General features: G+C 41.3%; 1 protein-coding gene across 4 annotated transcripts; it reads right to left on the reverse strand.

Moving 5' to 3' along the window:
* Positions 1-473: 473 nt before the first annotated feature.
* ints1 (integrator complex subunit 1) lies at positions 474-19,361 on the reverse strand. 4 transcript variants are annotated; one of them, XM_008280363.1, is made up of 48 exons: positions 19,268-19,361; positions 18,767-18,884; positions 18,379-18,669; positions 18,061-18,257; positions 17,576-17,713; positions 17,308-17,467; positions 17,104-17,209; positions 16,743-16,929; positions 15,488-15,633; positions 15,253-15,394; positions 14,966-15,142; positions 14,756-14,864; positions 14,546-14,666; positions 14,382-14,459; positions 14,134-14,291; positions 13,771-13,867; positions 13,590-13,681; positions 13,429-13,489; positions 13,146-13,343; positions 11,870-11,999; positions 11,125-11,304; positions 10,816-10,965; positions 10,547-10,726; positions 10,340-10,444; positions 10,062-10,229; positions 9,575-9,686; positions 9,336-9,494; positions 9,098-9,244; positions 8,918-9,016; positions 8,605-8,729; positions 8,151-8,405; positions 7,884-8,043; positions 7,666-7,797; positions 7,091-7,259; positions 6,599-6,725; positions 6,384-6,499; positions 6,197-6,284; positions 5,819-6,069; positions 4,248-4,377; positions 3,614-3,747; positions 3,292-3,484; positions 3,036-3,160; positions 2,810-2,919; positions 2,477-2,590; positions 2,284-2,354; positions 2,100-2,191; positions 1,774-1,883; positions 474-1,649 (listed from the first exon to the last, which is right to left on the reverse strand). In XM_008280363.1, the coding sequence occupies exons 2-48, from the start codon at positions 18,819-18,821 to the stop codon at positions 1,534-1,536; spliced, it is 6,561 nt and encodes a 2,186-aa protein (XP_008278585.1). In that variant the 5' UTR covers positions 18,822-18,884; positions 19,268-19,361; the 3' UTR covers positions 474-1,533. The 4 variants fall into 4 exon arrangements, with proteins under 4 accessions (XP_008278585.1, XP_008278584.1, XP_008278583.1 ...); XM_008280362.1 differs by having other exon boundaries at positions 2,477-2,593; XM_008280361.1 differs by having other exon boundaries at positions 10,331-10,444.
* Positions 19,362-19,601: the final 240 nt, after the last annotated feature.

Here is a 19,601-nt window from a genome sequence, read left to right on the forward strand (position 1 = left end):
ACAATTATCGCCACGGTTAATTTACCATCAACAGGGACGTCCACTTTCCCAGTTCACCAGCATGCCCGCACGTTGTTTAACTTATCCCTTTGACTCCATCAAGAGGTTTTCAGATGAAGTCACTGGCACTGGGCAAAACAACTCACACTTTCATGGCAAAATGCTTTCCATCACAGCATGTGCATCACGCCTTTAATTTGTCTGTTACACCCCGGTGAAGAGCGAGCGCACATGTGACAGCTGTTTCCAGTTTTATCAGGATCCAAGAATTATTGGAATGAAATTAAACCATACACTGTCCTTTTTGTTTTTTTAATTTTTCCACCTCAATCTTTTTTGAGGTGCTAAAAATATTATTTTGAAAGGTAATTATGGGTTCTTGCAAAGTTTCTGTTTGTACAATTTCAGCATTCCGGTGCTTGAAGAACAACTGCTAACCGCTTCTGTCGGGTAAACGAACAATAAAGACGGCATATTCCAAAAGGTGTTTTATTGTGTTCAAATTAAGGCGGCTGACAGATAATGTTCAGGCGTTGCAGGATATTGTTTTGAATGATAACGCTTTTGTATTTTGGCCTCTGAGTTTTAATCATTTGAAAGTTGTTGAATTGGATGGCTGGATAATAAATTAAAGCCCAACACAATACGAGACAACCTTAAAATAAGTCACATTCTTTCTTGTAGATTTTGGAACTCTGGAGACGTTGGAAAATTCTGAAGAATAATAAAAGAAAAGAAAACTGCAACTATACTGATCGAACACTGCTGTGATAAAACAAGGAACAATGACAGATTTTTAGAAGAAGAAAAAAACAAACAAATGTTGCACAGTGTGCATTTTACCGGTATAATAATGTTGATGTTTCATATTCAAACTAATAAAAATATGAACGCAAAAAGGTGTTGGAACATTTTTCTTACGGAGCTGAGTAATAATGTCTGTTTATAATATAACAACTCAAGAAATGCATAAGCCTCCCTTAGAAATGCAACCAAAATACTTTTCAAAATTATTTCAAAATCACCTGTATGATAATTATAATAAAATATTATAATTGTCTTTTACACCCACAGTTGACTATTTCTTCAGTTTTGATCGAGTCGGTTGTCTTGAACTAATGTACCTGAATGTACCATTTCTAGTTCTTTCCTCATTATTAATATAAATCAGTTAAAAACAATTTACATCCCTCACAATGTAACACATGTACTAATTGTCGCATTATGAAATAACTGAAATTTCACATTTTTAATTATAACATTTTCGGCTCATTTAGAGGGAATTGAATGCATTCTTTGAAGTCGCTAAATTATCCAGAAGTTATTACATTACTGGTTTCTATACCAGCTCAGCTGAGGATCCTTTAATCTGCACCACTGAAGAGCCACAGAGTTTGCTAATCTGCGATGATCAAATTATGTCTGAACTGAAGGGAATTTAAAAAAATAATAATAATAAAATAATGGAGCTCTGGAATGCAGAGAATAAATGAGACTTATTTTCAATCAGACGTGGAGTCGTGTGTTTTGTCTTTATGTCGTTGCTTCCATGTGAAGGACCTTCATGGACTCTGAGAGCATTGAACTGGTGTCAATTTGTCCGTAGATACCCACCAAAAACGCCTTGTGGAGCAGAATGTCTGCGTGTTCTGGAAAGAGAAAAGAGCACATCGGATCATTCGGCTGTCTGTCGCTTTATGTACGATACTGCACAGCTATGAGGCTATGATACCGGACCGACACAGGAGGCACAGCTTGTACATGTCTTCTTACCTTGACAGAGAAGCACGTATTCCGGAAGATTCCTTAGTGCAGTCTGAACCACATCGAAGTTGCCGCTGCCCATACAATACATAAAAGTCGGCAGGAAGTCTGTTGCCAGGCTGCAGCACAAAAAACACACTCTTACATAATGGAAAGTAAGTGGCACCACAGAAATTATGAAGACAGATGGACTAGTGAAACAGTGACAGACAGATGAATATCACAAAAGAGTCATTTAAAAGAAAAAATAAATAAAAAATCATCGGCTCTTCTCAGGTATTGCTGCACATTTCAGTTGGATTTCTGCATGCATTCTGTGAGAGACGCAAACTCACCAGGGGTTGTTCTGGATGCAGCGCAGGGCCAGACTGAAGGCCATGTTGCGACACAGCTCCTCAGACGAAGTCATGAGCCTCTGCAGATCACTCTACAACCACAAAGACGGGGTGGTGATCGACGTGTGACACACTGAGGGTTTCAACACTTGACCTTTATGTGTATCTGTTGTTCATGACTCACAATGAAGTACTGTATGATCTCTGGGCTCCTCCTTGACTTCTCATCCACCTCCGTCAACACTTCCAACACATCTATAGCAGATGGGAACAAAATCTGTACATTACTCATATAGGTAAAAGGGGAAAAAAAATACATTACTCAGTATGATTTGGAACATGTGAAGGTGGAACTGCTGCAGCAACATGGTAGTTACCCTCCACTGCCTCTCCTCTTGACATCTTTTTCAGGTACATCGTCATGTCTGCAGCGCTCAGTGAAAACGAGGCCGATATGTTGACGAGGGGCAGGGAGCCAGTGGACACATCATCTCCTAAAGAGCAAGAAATACTATTTAGGAAATTGTATGCCTCTGTAGGAATCGTAGTTTGCAAGAAAAAGATACCAAAAGCTGGTATTACAATGTATCACTGAAATTACAACCAGCATTCAGACAAATAGAACACAAGTGGGTGCAAGGTGACAGCTGTTTTGATATTTTAGATATGTGAGGGCTCTGTGAAAACTCCATGTGCTCAGCTGTGCTTACCGTCTCTCTCTTCTGCTGTAACCTCTGCAGAGGATCTTCTTACTGGCAAAGTGAGTCCGGCAAGCAGAGATTTCAGCTGGACCAGGTCTGGATTTTCTGCACACATACCCCTAAAAGAAAAAACAAAACTCTTCATTTTAAAGCAAAACCATTGTTGCTGTAAATGTTAAAAAAAGAACTCTTGTTAAGCATTTATTTATTACAAATGCATTCAAAAGATACTTACTGCAGGATGTCAGAATGCTTCTGTAGATAAGGAATGGCTGCTGCTGCGTCATGCGTTATGTACTTCTGTGTGAACTGCAGAAACTTATTGATGAAGATCAACGGAGAGCGAGTCCTCTGAAAGTTCTACAAGACGGGAGACGCACAAATACATAGGAACATCGTCAAATTTGGATTTGTAGCTCATTAGAACAAGTTGTGTCTGATCTCGACCCTAAATCCTCAAGCGAGGATTTGAAAGCATGTGAGCCGCTCACCTGGAGGACCTTCATAAAGGACAGAAGGCAGTCTTGAAGCGCCCTCTGGTGGTCACTGTGGAAAACAAGCGGCTGCAGCAGCTCCAGGATGGCCAGCACGTTGCTGAAGAACGTCATGTGGTTTTGCTGCCGAAACTCCTGCATGTTTAGGTGCATGCGACCATGTAGGAGGCCTGCGATCATGGGAAGGTGTCTGGGGAGCAAAACGAAAAAAGAAACAAGAGTCATCAGCTTGATTATTCTTTAATGGCAGCAGATAATCTAAAAGCTATAACGTAAAAAAAAAAAAAAAGCAAAATAGTACATTTTCTTTTTTTCCCACCTGAGTAAAAGGACAGGGTGCGACACAGCCAGCTTCCTGCAGGCAAGGTTGGCATCGGACACGCGGCCCTCCACAGACTTTGAGTCTCCGATATCAGCAAGCAGCGTGACAAGGCGATGGACCAGCACGTCAAGCTGAGAAACATTCAGGTATACAGTTAACACTTCATACTGTTATTGTAAAACCGTGGGTTTAAGAATGGCATTTGTCAATAGTATTCAACACAAATGCATTTTTTATTTGAAGTGGATAAACACAAACGACATAATGAATAAAATCAATTTCCACAAATTATGAGCATTTTCTGCGGGTAAATTTGAAGATGAGCATTGTTCATAAAACTCAGTGAAAGCTGTCTCTCTCCTGTGACAAGCAGTGAAGTACATCAGCAGGCTTAATCATATGGCACTTACAGAATCTTTTTTTTTTCTCTTATGTGACTACAAACGTAGCCAGATGTTTGACTCTACATATGGGATGTGTCCGCTCTAAGCATGACATCTCTATTATATTCACAACAATGAAATATGTACATCAACGCATTAGCATATAAAAATTCAAAATCACAGCATAATGTCACTAAATAAATTTAGTCAGAACTATACAACCTAGTGAACAACTGAGACATCTTTACCTTGCAGGTGCTGCCGTCTGCAGCTCCTCCAATGCTGAATGTGCCTTCAGGCAGGGTAACGTGTTGGATGACCTCAGGGAAGTGCAGGTAGATCTGCAGCAGCAAGTTCTGGCACCACTTACTCATTGTACTGGAAGCCAAAGTAAACAAAAAGCTAAGTATACTGCATGCTATAGTTTAGATACAAGCCACCAAGGAATAAGTCATTCACTTTAGTGAAAAATACATTTTATTATTGGCTTAGGACAGTTCGGCCGTCCATCCTAAAGCCACAAGCTTAGTAAGAAAATAATCAAGACTGTAATCCCTGATGTTATTGAGTTGTGTAGCTTGAAGCTATTTAATTGACAGTGACTGCTTGACCAGTTTTGTGCAGCCATAGAACGCCTGTCACAGCACTACTGTATAGCCTTACTGACATCATAATGCAGCTTCACAGAAATAGTACTTTACGTTTTTGTCAAATAAATCTCAGTTATTTTTTTGTACTGATTATCAGCAAAGCTGATATGACATTAAAGATTAGTTTGCACGATAAAGCAGCCCTCTATTGTTTTTGTCAGCAAGCTACGACAATTAATCTACATTAATACAAACTAGGTACATCAATAGCATAATGTAATTCGGAGGTATTTGCCTTCAAGTCACTGCAGTTTTAGAAAATCCTCTTACTGGCTAAAGCTCTTGTCGGGCTCAAAAGATGCACTCTCTACTAAATGAAAAGTTTATTACAGCTATGCATTAAGTAAATCAGAGCGACCTTGACCAAGAGTAAGGAGTCTGCTCTGTGTTCAATAGTTTGTGTGTAATTGGAATAAACACCGGCTTATCTGACAGCAAGCTTTCCCAAGAAGAATACTTAACATACAATCAAGTGTTTATTCAACACAAGGCCAAAACCCTTTACTTTCAACATGTTTTTATCCTGCCATATTTTCACTAGCAACCATTTAACCAGACAGCTTAGCTGTACTTAAAATACTGTAATTCTGAAGCTAATTTTGCTTGACCTTGGCCAAAGTTTCCTCATTAAAGTGGTTTAATAACCAGAGACATATTCATGAAAGGAGGGTTTGCCTCCACAAAGAGTTGCACCCTGATCTCTGACAGCTAAGTCAGAGCAGGAATTCACAACACAGGCAAGTTTAGAGCTTCAGCCTTAATCCTCTTGCCTTCATTATAATACACTGAGCTTTTAAAGAGATCACAGTACAGACGACTTCTGCTGGTTTTAATTTCACACCAATAGACCTAATTATCGAGTTTTCCCTGGTCCACAGCATTGTGGCTGACAGAGGAAGTCTGAAAAGTTCATCTGCACTGAGTAGGAAAATCTTGTGCGATTTACCCCAAGTTTATCAGCCCACCATAACAAGAAAAAAAAATGACTTTCAGTATTTGGGCTAATTAGAGAGAACAATACAATGTGTCCAAATGGACTGGCTGAGCATTTTGACAAACCTTAGATGATAACGTGACAAACATGTGCATCATAAGAACAGAAGAGAGGAGTCTGTGTCAGAACCTTTCAGAAAACACACATCCCTGGTAGCTACTAGCATACACCTTACCTGTCCTCCCACTTCTTTGTGCAGTTGATGAGGTACTCTGATACTTTCTTGATGTTTTCCAGACTTCCATTACAGTAAGAGTGAAGGAGGGGCAGCCTGGACTGGATGAGGGAGAAGGAGGCCTGGTCGGCACCACCTTTGTCATCGTGAGGTGCGTTGCGGCTGTTGAGCTCAGACTCTGACAGGATCAGGTCCACCAGGCTGATGAGCTCCTCCGAAGTGAGACGTAGCACAAACTTCTCCGTTTTCTTCTGCACAGAAAAAAAGGAAAACACTAGAGTCACCTTTAGCAGAACTGACTCTCTGTGAATTTGGTCTCATTAGAAATGCAGAATTATTTGGCAACTAGGGAGTCTGCATGCAGTCTTTTGATCTTACTTGAGGGATCTTCTGGTCACGTCCTTGCCAGATACGTGGAATGTGACTGCACGCCCACAGGAAGTCCAAGGCCGATGACGGGTCTAGTCTGAAAATCCGTAAAGAGAAATTGAGCTAAATGTAAGAAGATCTTCCTCAACATAATCTCAATACGGTACAAGAGGAAAGTTTAGATAAAATGATGTACTTGTAGTCTCTGCGTTTGCTAAGAAGAGCGCTGATACACTGCAGCAGGGTGGACCAGTTTGACTGATGTGTGAGTAAGGCCAAAAGATAAGGTCTGTAGGCCGGAGTGCCTCGTGCCTGAAACAGATAACAGCAAGAAAGGATGCATCAATAATGCCAAGCAAACACCTATTCTCATGTGAGCAGAACAGTATCTGCAGGTGATGCTTGTCTTACCTTGTTGAGGGTAAACAGCAGCTTCTGTTGAAGGTCTGGACACACTGAAGTAACCTCAGGGTCAAGATGTTCCAGCCAATCAACCAGCAGCCCTGAGTTCAGCCCTGACTTTGTCACCTCAGAGCCACTGGTAAAGGTCAAACTGAAGGGTTATTCTATAGAAATGTAACTCAAGACCTCAAACAAAAATGATGTACAATACAACTTAGCTTAAAATGCTATCTCCAGTGTTGAGGAAATCGTGATTTTAGCTCAAGAATCACATGACACAAAATGTTCTAGTAGCAACATTGCCTCTAAAGCCGCCATAAAGCTGCAAAACCAATTAAACATTCCCGAACGAAATCCAATAGGAGTTTACAAGTACAAGGCCACAGACGGCAGGCGCCGTTTAGCTATTTTTGTCACAGGCAGCCGTGTTTGTCATTTAGTCCTGTCAAATATAAATGTTTCTTGCATGACTTAAGAGGGAAATAGAATTGCAATGCTCACTTGTTAGAATCCACTTCCTTTTTCACAGCTCGCTCCTCACTTTCCTGAAGGAGCAGGGAAATCACCATGGCAACAGGGCCAGCCGTCCCATTCTGTGTACCAACAGTCATCAACAGAGACAGTAGCTCCTCCAAATATGGTGACTTCACCTCCATCAGTCCTTGTAACACTGAAAAATAATACAGCATAGCACATGTACTCATACGCTTTGGACTCCCTAATTGCATTCATATGAAACAAAACCAAATGTTAAATGTTTCAGCAGCTTCTGAGCTTTAGTGGCAGCAAACTACAGTAGTAATGTGGGTGTTAAATGATATTCATGTTTGTGATTCAGTTCACATTGTCTGTGGACCAATTAATCAGACGTCTTGTTCGTTCAAGACTTCTGATGTTTTGTTTTTTTTTTTTAACATCAATACTGCTTCTGTCTTCCTTTTATTGTAAAGAACTCATTTTCCTTCATTCTAAATGTGTGAAATTAAGCTGATTGTTACAAATTCTATTAAACGGAAGTCCTCACATTTATTATATAACAAAAAAACAACAACCTATGATAATGACTCTATTGATACCTTTTCCGATGAGTTCAGCTTCTGCATTACATCTCTCTCCAGCTCTCAGCATCGCCATAATGGTTCTCAGTGGCACTTCAGTATCTCTGCGATATGCCAACGTCTCCGCGAGATGAAGGAAACCTGTACGTACTGCAGAGTGGAGATATTTATAATTTATTGGAGACTGTTTATATAAAATAACACTTGCAAAAAGATAAATAGTTAGGAGTGCTCACCATCACTGTGCCTGTGTTTGTGAGAGTTCTGACCAGCAAAGGATTTGAGCAGTGTCTTTAATGGTCCTGCCTCCACAGTCGGGTTGTCTAACCAGCTCAGCATCTCGACAATAACTTTGAGGAATAGTGAGGAGAAAGCAATGTCCTGTGACACGAGGCGCTGGAAAGAACAGACATAAAGCAAGAGAAAAAGACAAAAATGATCATAATGTAATATTTTAGAAGAGCAGCATACAGAATGATGCACTGAATGTCAGCATGTTGTACCTGGTAGAGGTGAAGTTGGCGCATAAGTGGACACGAGAGAGCATGGCTGCGGTGCATCGACATGACAATGGGCCCTGCATGGGCAGAGGTGAGCAGAGCTGCGATGGCCTGAAGCAAACGAAATGCCAAACCACCCTGCTGAATCTGGCCCTGCTTGGCTCGCATCAGTTCTTTAGCCAAGGCTTGCTGCAGGGCCAGGGAGAGCTGACTGGGAGGAGGGCCATGCCAACGAGGGTCCACCTTCAACGGAAAAATCTGGAACGAAAACGACAACGAAAGATGTCTGTTTGATACAGAAAACACCAACAACAGTTTGAAAGTAAAGGAAAAAAATTGGACATAAAATTATAAACTGACATTTAGGTCAATTTATATTTGTTCTTGTTATCCAAAGAGTTCAAAAGAAAACACACACACACAAAGAGATCAGATTTAAACTGCTACCAAATCCTACCTGAAGCATCATGCCAGTAAGATCATCGTCAGGCCCCACTGCAGGAAGCTGAGTGGCTGCTCTCATCTTCACAGAGCTGTGGGGAGTTTCCACAGTAACCTTGGCCTTACTGGTTTCAGTTGAATCTGTCAGGAAGGACGTAATCACAAAAGTAATATGTACATAATTAACATATGTTCCTTGATTGTAAATTTGTCATCGACTTTACACTAAAGCTCTAAGGTCACGTGCAAGTATAGACAAATTAAAGAGTAAGGTGGGTGAACATTTATTAGAGCTACTGATTTAAATGTTGGAGGATAAAATCACTGACCTCTGCGTGGAGGAAGAGAGGAACTCAGTAAAGCATGGAAAGTATGCCCCCCAGTGGCCCCTCGCTCGTGCTGCACCTCAACCAAGTGAGCCATGTAGTCTGGTACAGGAAAAATAAACCGTAAGCATTCAAAAACGTTTTAAAATGTTTCAACAGTAGAATATTAGCAGGAAATCTTACGCTTGTCCATGATGTTTTGCTCCAGCGTCTGTGGATCATGAGAGACAGCTTGATCCAGGTACTGCAGAAGTTTACTCATGCTGGAGACTGGAATTCCAAAAGACTGAACAAACAGGAGCAGCTGCTGCGGCTCCAGGTCTTGTAAAGCTGAGGGAAATATGTGCATTGGTCCATTAAAACAAGGGAAAATCTCTTTCTTGGTGAGCCACACACGTTTGTGTACAGTGAGAAGCTTTACCTGCATCAACCAATCGAGAGACCTCAGATCGGATCATTCTCAGTTTCAACCAATCAGGCAGCAGAAGGGCCTCCTCTGAGGTGTCAACCAGGAAGGCAGTGGGGAGAGGTTTCTTGTCCGGGAACCATATGTCCAAAAGAGCGTGGAAATCACTCTCTCCTATAAAATTCACAATGGTAAGATGCTCTTACAGCCCCTTTAACAACGCAAACATTGAACTTGACAGTGAACAGGATTACCTTTAGGCGGCCCCAGAGTCAACAGGATCACCATGGCATGGACTACAAGAATGTGCATCGTAGCAGTCTCTCCTGTAGTCCAGCGCAAAAACACCTGATCCTGGGATTCTGACTGGAAAACATAAACACGACAAAGAGCTTAAGTTTCATTCAGCAAATACACACTGTAATTAATAGTCCCCTGGTTAACACCTTTAGTTATGGAACGCGATTTAATCTTCAGCTGATAAAGATATTTCAGTGGAAATGTAATATTTTTCAAAACTGGTCATTAGTTTGTTTTTCTTTGCACTCAACCTCACAAGATAATAAGAATTAGTGAAAATGACCAGATTATTAGATGCAAAACTTTGCTGTAGCTTTGACAAGATTTCAGGATGTAAGGAACACCAGGCACATTTTTAAAGTTTAAATCACTGTGCATGAGTGAGAAGATAAACAAAAAGTTTCCTGTAATGATAGTCTCAATGTCAGTTCCAGTGCTCACCCAGCTGTAAAGATCCTCCCCCTCCTTTGTCTTCCTCATCCTCTTGATGTAGGCAGAGAAGATGGTGAGGAAAGCAGAGAGTACCGCATCAGACTCAGGCCTGCTGGAGTGTTTGGAAAACAGGTTGTTCATGATGGTGGAGCGCTCAACGATAAGCCGGGCAATATCCTACAGATAGCGAGAGAAACACCAAATCCATGTTAGCACTGCTCTTTGAAAACAAAACTGGTTAAAGAAATGTATGTAATAAGAAATTTTAAGGCACTCGCCGTGATTACCAGAGCCAGGTCATTATGAGAAGCCTGCTCCTCCACTGGTGCATGCTGGGATAGGTAGATGAGATAGGCACTGATCGTCTGTGGATCTGTTTCCATATGAATGGCCTTTAAAGGAGCAGACAGACAGATACGTCATTCAAACACCTGCTTTTTAATTCTCACTAAAGTTTTACTTTTATTTACAGTTCACTGTTGAGACAAACTGACCTGCTGCAGAGCTGTGGATGTCATGCCTTTGACGGTATCAAACAAGGGAAGCTTTGGGAGGTCTTGCAGCAGCCACTGGTACCCTGGCAAGAGTTCAGCATCTGCAGAGTCTTCTTCCATGGGCTGCTCTCGCTCCTCTCCATCTTTCAAGCCTCCTTCACTCAGCACCAACGACAAACCCTGGACACAAATATGTAACGTAGATGAAATCTTTCTGTTTTTTTTTTTTTTACTCATAACACAATGCTACTTAAGATTTTTTTCCTTACCTTCATAGCAAGAACTCTTGACGCAACCTGAGAAGAGCTGAGACGACGCAGGAAGTAATCGAGCACTTCACAGGTTGTCTGTTCGTCAGCCTTAGGACCTAACAAAAGGTCCTGGAGCCGTCCAAGTAGCTGCCGTTGCTTTTGTTGTCTCTGACGGGAAGAGAGATTAGTCAGAAGTCTGTAAGTTCAATTTGGTAACCAGATGCAAAGATGTATAATTAAGAATGTGTATGAATTTAACATGCAGCTTCTTTATTTGAAACAAATCCCTTGAATTAGGAACGAAAAAATCTAAGATAATCAATGTACCTGTCTCTTCTTGGCCTTCTGTTCTTTGCTCTCGCCTTCTTCGTCATCCTCTATTGGCAAACTGTCATCCGCAGCATCATGCAGAAGGAATTCACACAAGCACTGCACTGGAAGCACATCCAAGGACCCCTCACTGGACTGGACCAAGTCAGCCAGCCACGGCATGGACTGAGAGGAAGCCTGTCAAGGGTTTCAAATGTATGACAGTTACATTACCTAATGTCATGGTTTCTATCCTATTTAACCCAGACTATGATTCGAGGATTGGTTTGTCTGTTTTAGGTCAATGTTTTATGTTTATTAAAGAAAAATTCAAGGCTTTTTATCCCATGACATGGATATCTGCAACAAGCTAATACATGCTACATACTGAGGCATAACTTTTATTTTGACAGTCCTTGAGCACAAGCAAACTTTTTACTATTAATGCTTTTTTTTTTTTTTTAAACTCAAACAGTTTGATAATAACTCAGGACATGTTTTTAGAAAGGTAAGCAACAACAGACATCATTAATTATTTATTATTAACGCTGGCTCTTTTTCATTAGTTGTCCCAGTAAGCAAGACTGAGTGAATCAACATGTACAACACCAGAGCTGAGCTGCTGGGACACCTACAAGAAATGCAGCCAAGTTCAAGAAGCGACAGCAAAAACCCAAACCAATGTAAAACATCAGCAAATACAATTCTACTGTGAGCAGTTGGGGGATGTGGAGTTGGGTGCTGTTGGTGAATCGAGCCTTACCTGTCTCTGAATGATGTTGAGAAGAAAGTCTGGGTTGCGGCTGCGGCACAGGAGATGACCAAGACGCAGAGACTGGTTGAGACTCTTTATCTGCTCCTGGACCTGAGGAGGAGGTCGACGAGGAGGACCCCTGAACACAAACAACAATTCTAACTTTATCTTCCCATCACATAAACGTTAAGAGAATTTATCATGACTTTAAAAGCTCAGCAGTTGATAAAATAACACAGGACTTTTTGCCGACAATAAATTTTCTATGACCCGACAGAGGCATTAAAAGGAGGACTTTGTAGGTCAACTGTCATTTATAGCTAACAACTGGGACATATTTTTAGAGGGTATAATTTGTCATTTGTCATGTAGTTGAAAAACGGTTGAGTAAAGATGCTCATTAACATGCTGTGCCTGTCTTGTGTGCAGGACTTAAGGTGATATTCTTTATGATATGCCGTGGCTTTTTGTGGAACATCTAATGGGAATATAGCGGGCTTGTGTCAGGCATGCTGTTTAACCCTCTGAACCCTCTTGAACTTTCTGACAGTCCTTGAACGAATCATGTGCGACTGTTGGTTGGTCAGAAAAAACAACCAAACCTAACCTAAAAACAGGATATTTCGTCAAATTCACTTTATTCTATGCGTCTCATTTAAACAACTGCAAAAGCTGAACAGTCACTAGATTCTAGCACAATGGAGAAACCATCAGTGACTCAGCTGGATGGATGGAAGGATGGAAGCATGTGATAAAAATTCTGGGACGTTTTGGCTGAACAGAGCAGAGCTGCAGGTTGATTTACACAGAGCAAATAGGAGACATGGATGAAAACAAACAAACAAACAAAAAAACATTTGTTTCCCCCTCCAATGATGGAAACATCAGTGGGTAAAAATGTTTTTGTTTTTTTTTCTCCCCAGAGTTTCCCCCTCTTTTTTTTAATGATTGCATTCTGATGTCGTTATGCTGCACAAAATATATTTTTGAGTTCTCTCTCTTTTAAGCCAGAGGTGCGTGACTTTATATTGCTGTAAAAAATGAGCTCATGTTGAGGAAAAATGTGACAGTTCATAAAAATTGCCCAAAAACTGCTGGGGGATCAGAGGGTTGAAGCCTTTGTCAGATGCAAAGAACAGCAGCGAGAAGACAAAAAAAAGGATCAGTCTTAAAAACTCTGCCTTTTCCAAACTGAATAAGCAATGTCAAAGGTTCTACTACATGAATTCATATCTATCACACAAGGATCAAATTCAACTGAAAGTGATTTGTATTGGTATCTTACTGTGGGTCCAAACTGGTAAGCTGTGACAACAATAGGCTGTTGCTCTCAGTGATGGTCTGTTTGGTGGAAGCTGCTGCTAAGTGGCTCTCAAAGGCCAAGATCTCCTGTTTCTCTCTCTGGGAGATCTGCAGCTCCCTGTTGATCATCTCTGTCTTTGTGTCCTCGTCCGCAATGGTGCAAGGCGGATATGTGTAGTTACTACGAAAGCACAGAGACAATTGTGTTAACTCTTCGGTGTTATCACACATAAACAGTTAAACTTTCAGTAATAAACTTTTCTTACTTTGTCATAACCATTTCCATAAGCATTTTCAGCGTGGGGTAGCCATCCCAGGCAGCCAAACCTAAAGGAAAGAAAAAGTCGGACATCATATTTGTCAAAAATATATTGCTTAAAACACATAGCTTATCTTATGTATATAGGTATACATGTCTATGTTGTACCTATCTTCTGAGGATTAAATGCAGCCACCACAAGCAACAAGAGCCATGCCTTCCAATAGAGCGTGGAGATTGCCAAATTTGGTGGTTGGTACCTTAAACATGAGGAGTCATTTGTTATTTTAGTCTGTAAACTGCATGACATGTATGTGTTGTGAAAAGCCACTGAAGACAGCTGACGTACCCTGCCGGCAGCTGGATGTTTTCTGGGTGGTGGTATGTACACAGATTCAGCACAGCATCAATGAGCTGGATCCTTTCCACTTTTAGGACCTCTAGATCTGTTTAACAAAAAAAAACAAAAAAAAAAACAGTCACAAAACCACAGCAACAGCATCCATATTTCCTTTGGTCATACTTTCCTAACATTATTTAGCTCACTCGCAAAGATAAAACATGAGTAAGGACTTGCCTTGGAAGACTTAAGGCAGCTCATTAAACCGAGGCACAAGTGTTTACCTAATGTCCAAACACTCTGCCAGGGTGTAGTATAAACACCTTTAACTGTGCTCATAAACATTTACAGCCAAAATTGTTCTCCACACACCATCAGACTGAACTCCAGCAGCTCTTTTAACCAGGTGATCTGCGAGCTCCATGGCATCTGCCGGGCCGAGGGGCAAATCACGCGACAGCCCGATCACAAGGATGCGCATGAGCGTGTCCTCCAACAGAGGCACCTCAGAACAAAGGCGAAGGAAGAAACTGAGGGATGAAAAACAACAAAAAAAAAAGCTCCATAAAGTTACAGTAAACAGTCAGTAAATAATTTGCAAGTGCTGGAAGGAGGCTCACTTTCTGTCGCTCTCAGGAGGCCAGTTGTCCCACTTGTAATAAGTCTCAGGTTGCTCTGTGAAAAGCACTTTGTGAAGGCTGCAGACAAGAGGAATGGAAATCATAAATCAAGTAGCGGAAGATATGACTAGCTTGTAATACATCAGGTACACGCAGATACTGACCAGTGAACATAGTCTTTTGCACCAACTTTGCTGATGGTAGGAACCACAGTGTGAAGCCACCACACAGCGTCTCTCTGGATGGCAGCAATCTGATTCTGAAACGACCTCAGGACCTCCAGATCTGAAACAAACCACAAACATGATCGACCCAAAGCTAAGCCTAACACCTTTACTATCATTACACAACTGAAACAAATGCACAGCACGCACTCTTCTTCTCTCCTTTGTCCCATGCAATGCCAGCTTCCTTAACCTGCGCAGTGATGCCCAACATCATGGAGACGGTCAGCAAATCTGTCACCTGGATGACAAATCGCTCCTGCGGGAGAGGTGACGACAAACAGTTTGGCATTAACTTTAAATCCACGAACAAAGCAGCAGAAATTAGGTAGTACTGGGGAGTTTTCATTTTCACATTACTTTGAACTCCATGTCCACATAGCTGGTTTCCTTTCTCTCCTGCATCAAACCAAAGCAAAATGACTGGAAGTTGATCTCGTGCTTGGTCTGTTTGATGATCTCTCGCAGCAAAGCTCGGGAGGCACGGAGGTAATCGTCTTTATTGGTTAGCAAGTCCTGGAAAACCATCGCCAAGAACTACAGGCACAAAAATACAAGAGCATTGTCGTATTTGAGAAAACTATTAAATTGAGAAAACATACTGTAAATGGGAGCACAAACAATAATTCAAAAGGGTTGAGTTTCACCTTTGGAGCCTGCTCTGGGCTGTGCTGCAGCACTGTGTGGAGCACCTGCATGTTGTTGGGATTTCTGGCATTGGACAGCTCATTGAAGATCACCAGCTTCACCATGGTGCCCAGGTTGTCTCTGTGTGCATTTAGAAGCTCCCTGGAGGGAAAAAAAACAAACATCCAAAGCATCAGTTAGTGTGAGTTAATGAGTGAGGAGGCAACATGAAGGAATGATGATAACTCCACAGACCTGACACATAGCATGTAGTGGTTGAGAAGGACTTTAGGTTTGAGTCGGATCTTGATCAGGTTAGAGATCACCTCCATGTCATCTGCTCCGTGGGTGTTGCAGTTCATACACAAAGACATGAGGAGGTCCTGAGCCGGTCGAGTCAGCTGTGCACACAAAAACGAGAGAGGTGATGCTTAATGATCAATACTGGGGGTGGACCAACGTGCCTTTTATTCATTATCATTACTTATACTAAATATTAGTAGTCAAAGACACCGATAACTGGTCTTTAGAACTAATGTAGATTTGCAGCAAAATAAAATATTCAGTCTTGGAATTGAAAATAACACAAAACTTGTTGAAACCCCGGTTTTTATTCATGTTTAACACATGTTTAATTAGTCCCCAAAGGCAGGCTATCTTTTTAAAAATCACCAAAATGACATAATTTATCAGAGCAAGAACAGAATGAATCACCAGATTTTCAAATGTCCAACAATCCTTGAACTAATTATGTGTAACTTTCAGTTCTGTCAGGAAAATTATCCAACTCTACACTTCAAATTGTGAAATCTCCTGCCACCAACCAGACTCTGTAAAAGCAAAAAAAATCCTCTGTGCAACCAAAGATATTATTCCCCTGACTTATGGCAATATATATTTGTTCCACTACACAACAGACATTTCTGCATTCTCTCAAAATGCTGTTTCCACAGAGGATCAGGACTTAATATTGCAGAAAAGAATTAGGCCACAGTGAGGGAAAAGTGTGTTAAGAGCCAAAAATGCCCCAAGGTTGCTTGTGGTTCAGAAGAATCAGAAGACACCACATAACATTTATTTTCTCGGTGTGAAACCAATCAGATAGCGCTATGGGCAAGACAGTGCTCAAGAGTGGTGACAACAGATTGAGAGGGCTTGCTGCATCAGAGCCAAAACAACACATTTGTAAAATGACTCTCGTCCCTGAATCGGTTTAGAAAAACACAGATAATTGGAAAACTCAACACCAGATCTAATAATTTCCCAGGCAGATAATCAGTTGACCCTTACTCAATACATAGATAGCTATTACACAACAGAGTGTCCTGCCAGTCCACTGAGCTCATAGTGCTTTATAATATTTTTTGCAACTGGAGACTACGTTTCACCTGTATTTTCAACAAGATACTGTGACAGATTATTAGTATTACTATTTTACTAAAGACATAAAGCATGCCCAGCCACATGCTGTGAAATTAGCTTTTGCAGATGTCAGTGTTATACCGCTTACCTTTGGGTTCTGGAGCCACATCTCCAGCCTCTGCACCGCCATGAGTCTCGCCTCTTTGTAGCCACACGTGGCTGTCAGCAGACGCAGCAGGTTACGGGACACGTTGTCCATCGGTTGCCTGCGGTTCAACTGATCCCTCAGGACATCAAGCACATAGTCCTCCACGCTCTCTGCCAGCTCTTCATACCTACAGATCACCAGGGAATGACAAATAAAATAAAATGGAACCATTCTACACAATTCAACTGTGCGACATTAATTCCAAAATCTTATCATCTTGTCATTTATCAAATGGAAATCTGAATTGCATCTAAAACGTTCACTGTAGCAGTTGTCACATCTATATTAGTAGTTTTCATACCTCGGCATAACCTGCCCTTCATCCTCAGGGCTGAGTTTCTCTTCTGCTATCAACAATTCAGTCTGGCTGTCGTCTTCATCTGGGGTTGAAGGATGAGGGCTGCTACCTACAAGAACCAAACCCAGAAAATCTTATCAGCACTATTTTACAAATCTACCAACCTGAAACCCAAAGAGAACAGGGCATCTTTTAGATGTATTATACCTGCACTGAGATCTCCACCAGAGCGGCCAGTATCAGCCTGCAGCAGCATACTCTTTGGGGGCATCTTTGTGCCAAAAGCAGTCTGAATGTTATCAACAAAATTCTTGCAGTGAGAACTGTCCACCCAGATTCTTTCCCCCAGTGAATCTTCAATGTACACCTGAAAATATATATTTTAAATTGACAAGTTATGATAAAATATGATGAAAATGCAATTGTTGAAGTAAGGAATGTATGAAATGTATGAGAATTTTCTTGACATTCTCACTTTGACAAAGATCTCTGGCCAGTTCTCGTCCTCCTCGTAGGCTGCCATCAGCAGATTGCATGCCAGAACAGACACCAAGCTGTTGCCTTTTGCTTTAAAGTTGATAGAAGCATCCCGACGCAGGAGGCTGCACAAGGCCTTGTGACAAAAGCAAGACAGGAGGAGAGTGACAAAAATTTTGAAACGTTCATTTGGAGAGAACAAACTATTCATAGTACATTTACTTTGCAAGGCTCACTTTTGTTAATGCAATATACTGGTTTCAAAACTTTACTAAATTCTCTAGTTAGCTAGTTAGTTTGTTGATTGTAAAATTGCGGTGCTAAGAATTTGTCAGCACTACTTGATTGTTATTTTTGCCTTACACCAAATTTAAACTGAGAAGACGAGGACAAATGTGTATTATAATATTGGAACTGGTGTCTATATGTTGCTGTTAATTTCCGCTTGCCATACTTAGAGCATTTCTGGAATAGAAGTTTTACCTCAATAATTCCTTCAGTGGCAAAAACGTTGGGCTTGATCTTGGCCAGAAACATGAGGCTGAGGTACAGTGTAATGTCAGGCTTGGCTCTGTTCATCTTGAGCTGCTTCACTGCTCCACACAGCAATCCCTCAATGCGATCATCGTTTCCTTCCGACTCTGCAGCTTCAATCTCATCCAGCAGCACCGCTGGAGAGACTGTCACCATAAGAGAGCAAATGTTACTTTCGTTGCCAGTCACTAAGTGAGCATTTGTAGCCCTCTCTATGTGAGCTTTTACAGTTCTTTTAGAAATGCAGGCTTAGAACCACGACTTTACCTTCAATAGGTATCACTGACGGTTCCTTTATTGAGGGGGATATAGCCCTCTTGTCCACAGCTGCAACATCAGCGAGCCGTCCCAGGGCACTGACTGGAGGGGTGGTGGATAGTTTGGGCCGCTTTGTGAGGTTAGATAGACCTGATGAGGAAGGTAGAGTGGAGGAGGTCTCTCTCTTACGGTCCGCTGGTAAACCTGTGGATGCTGGCTTCAGGAGGACAGCGGGGGCTTTGGGCTCTCCTGACTGGCTTTTTGATCCCAGAGCAATGAAGTCTCCTGGTGGAGGATGCCCTGGGAAAGACAGATGTCACAGCTAGATGTAATCTTTGTCTGCTTAGCAACTATCATCAACATATAACACAAGGATTGACTGCGTAACGAGTCTTACCTGACGGTTTTGCAGCACTGGGGCGCCTGAGCGTTGTTGGTTTTGGACGATTCATCTTTAGTGACAGGACGAAGTCAAAACCAATTTCTCAGCAGGCTGAGCTGGTGACATCACCTAGCTTAGAGTAGCATGTGAATAACAAAAACACCAAAAACCACAAAGTTAGTACCGTTAGCCAAGGCAACAACTAACTTCAACGAGCTATTTACGACCATTTATCGAAACAACTACTCAATTAGCAAGGAGAACAGCATTGGTATTGCACACCAAAATATACACTTCGTCTTAAGTGACAAGTTGAATGTGTTAATTACGTTTATACAACACAGAGGACTAAAATGCTAGGCTAACAACAATGAATGTGCTAATGCTATGTGGCTAGTAGCATCTTTAGCTAATATAACGGTGAGAAACATTAGCTTTGACAGCAAACTAGAACTACATTTCCCTTAAGGTAAAGTGACAGTGGTTCGTTTGTTTTATATGATTCATAAAACTGACCGTAATTAACCGGACCGACGCTGTTCGCGGAAAAAATCCCAAACGTTATCTGCCAAAAGGCTACCAAACTGACTGAGCCAGGACGGTTTCTTCTTCTCTGTATTAAAGCGGCTCACTGACAAAGATAAACGTTCGTGCCGCCCCCTAGCGCCGTAGAGAGGTATTACACAGGAAGATGACTTACCGACGTAGATCAATGAAATGCGTAAATAAATAAATAAATAAATAAATAAATAAATAAATAAATAAATAAATAAATAAGACGTAAAAGCCTATGCAATATTAAATAAATATTCAGATAAAATAAATAAATATGGCTTTTAAATAAATCCTG

This window comes from Stegastes partitus, unplaced genomic scaffold (genome assembly GCF_000690725.1).
Source record: "Stegastes partitus isolate 25-593 unplaced genomic scaffold, Stegastes_partitus-1.0.2 Scaffold191, whole genome shotgun sequence".
NCBI lineage: Eukaryota > Metazoa > Chordata > Actinopteri > Pomacentridae > Stegastes > Stegastes partitus.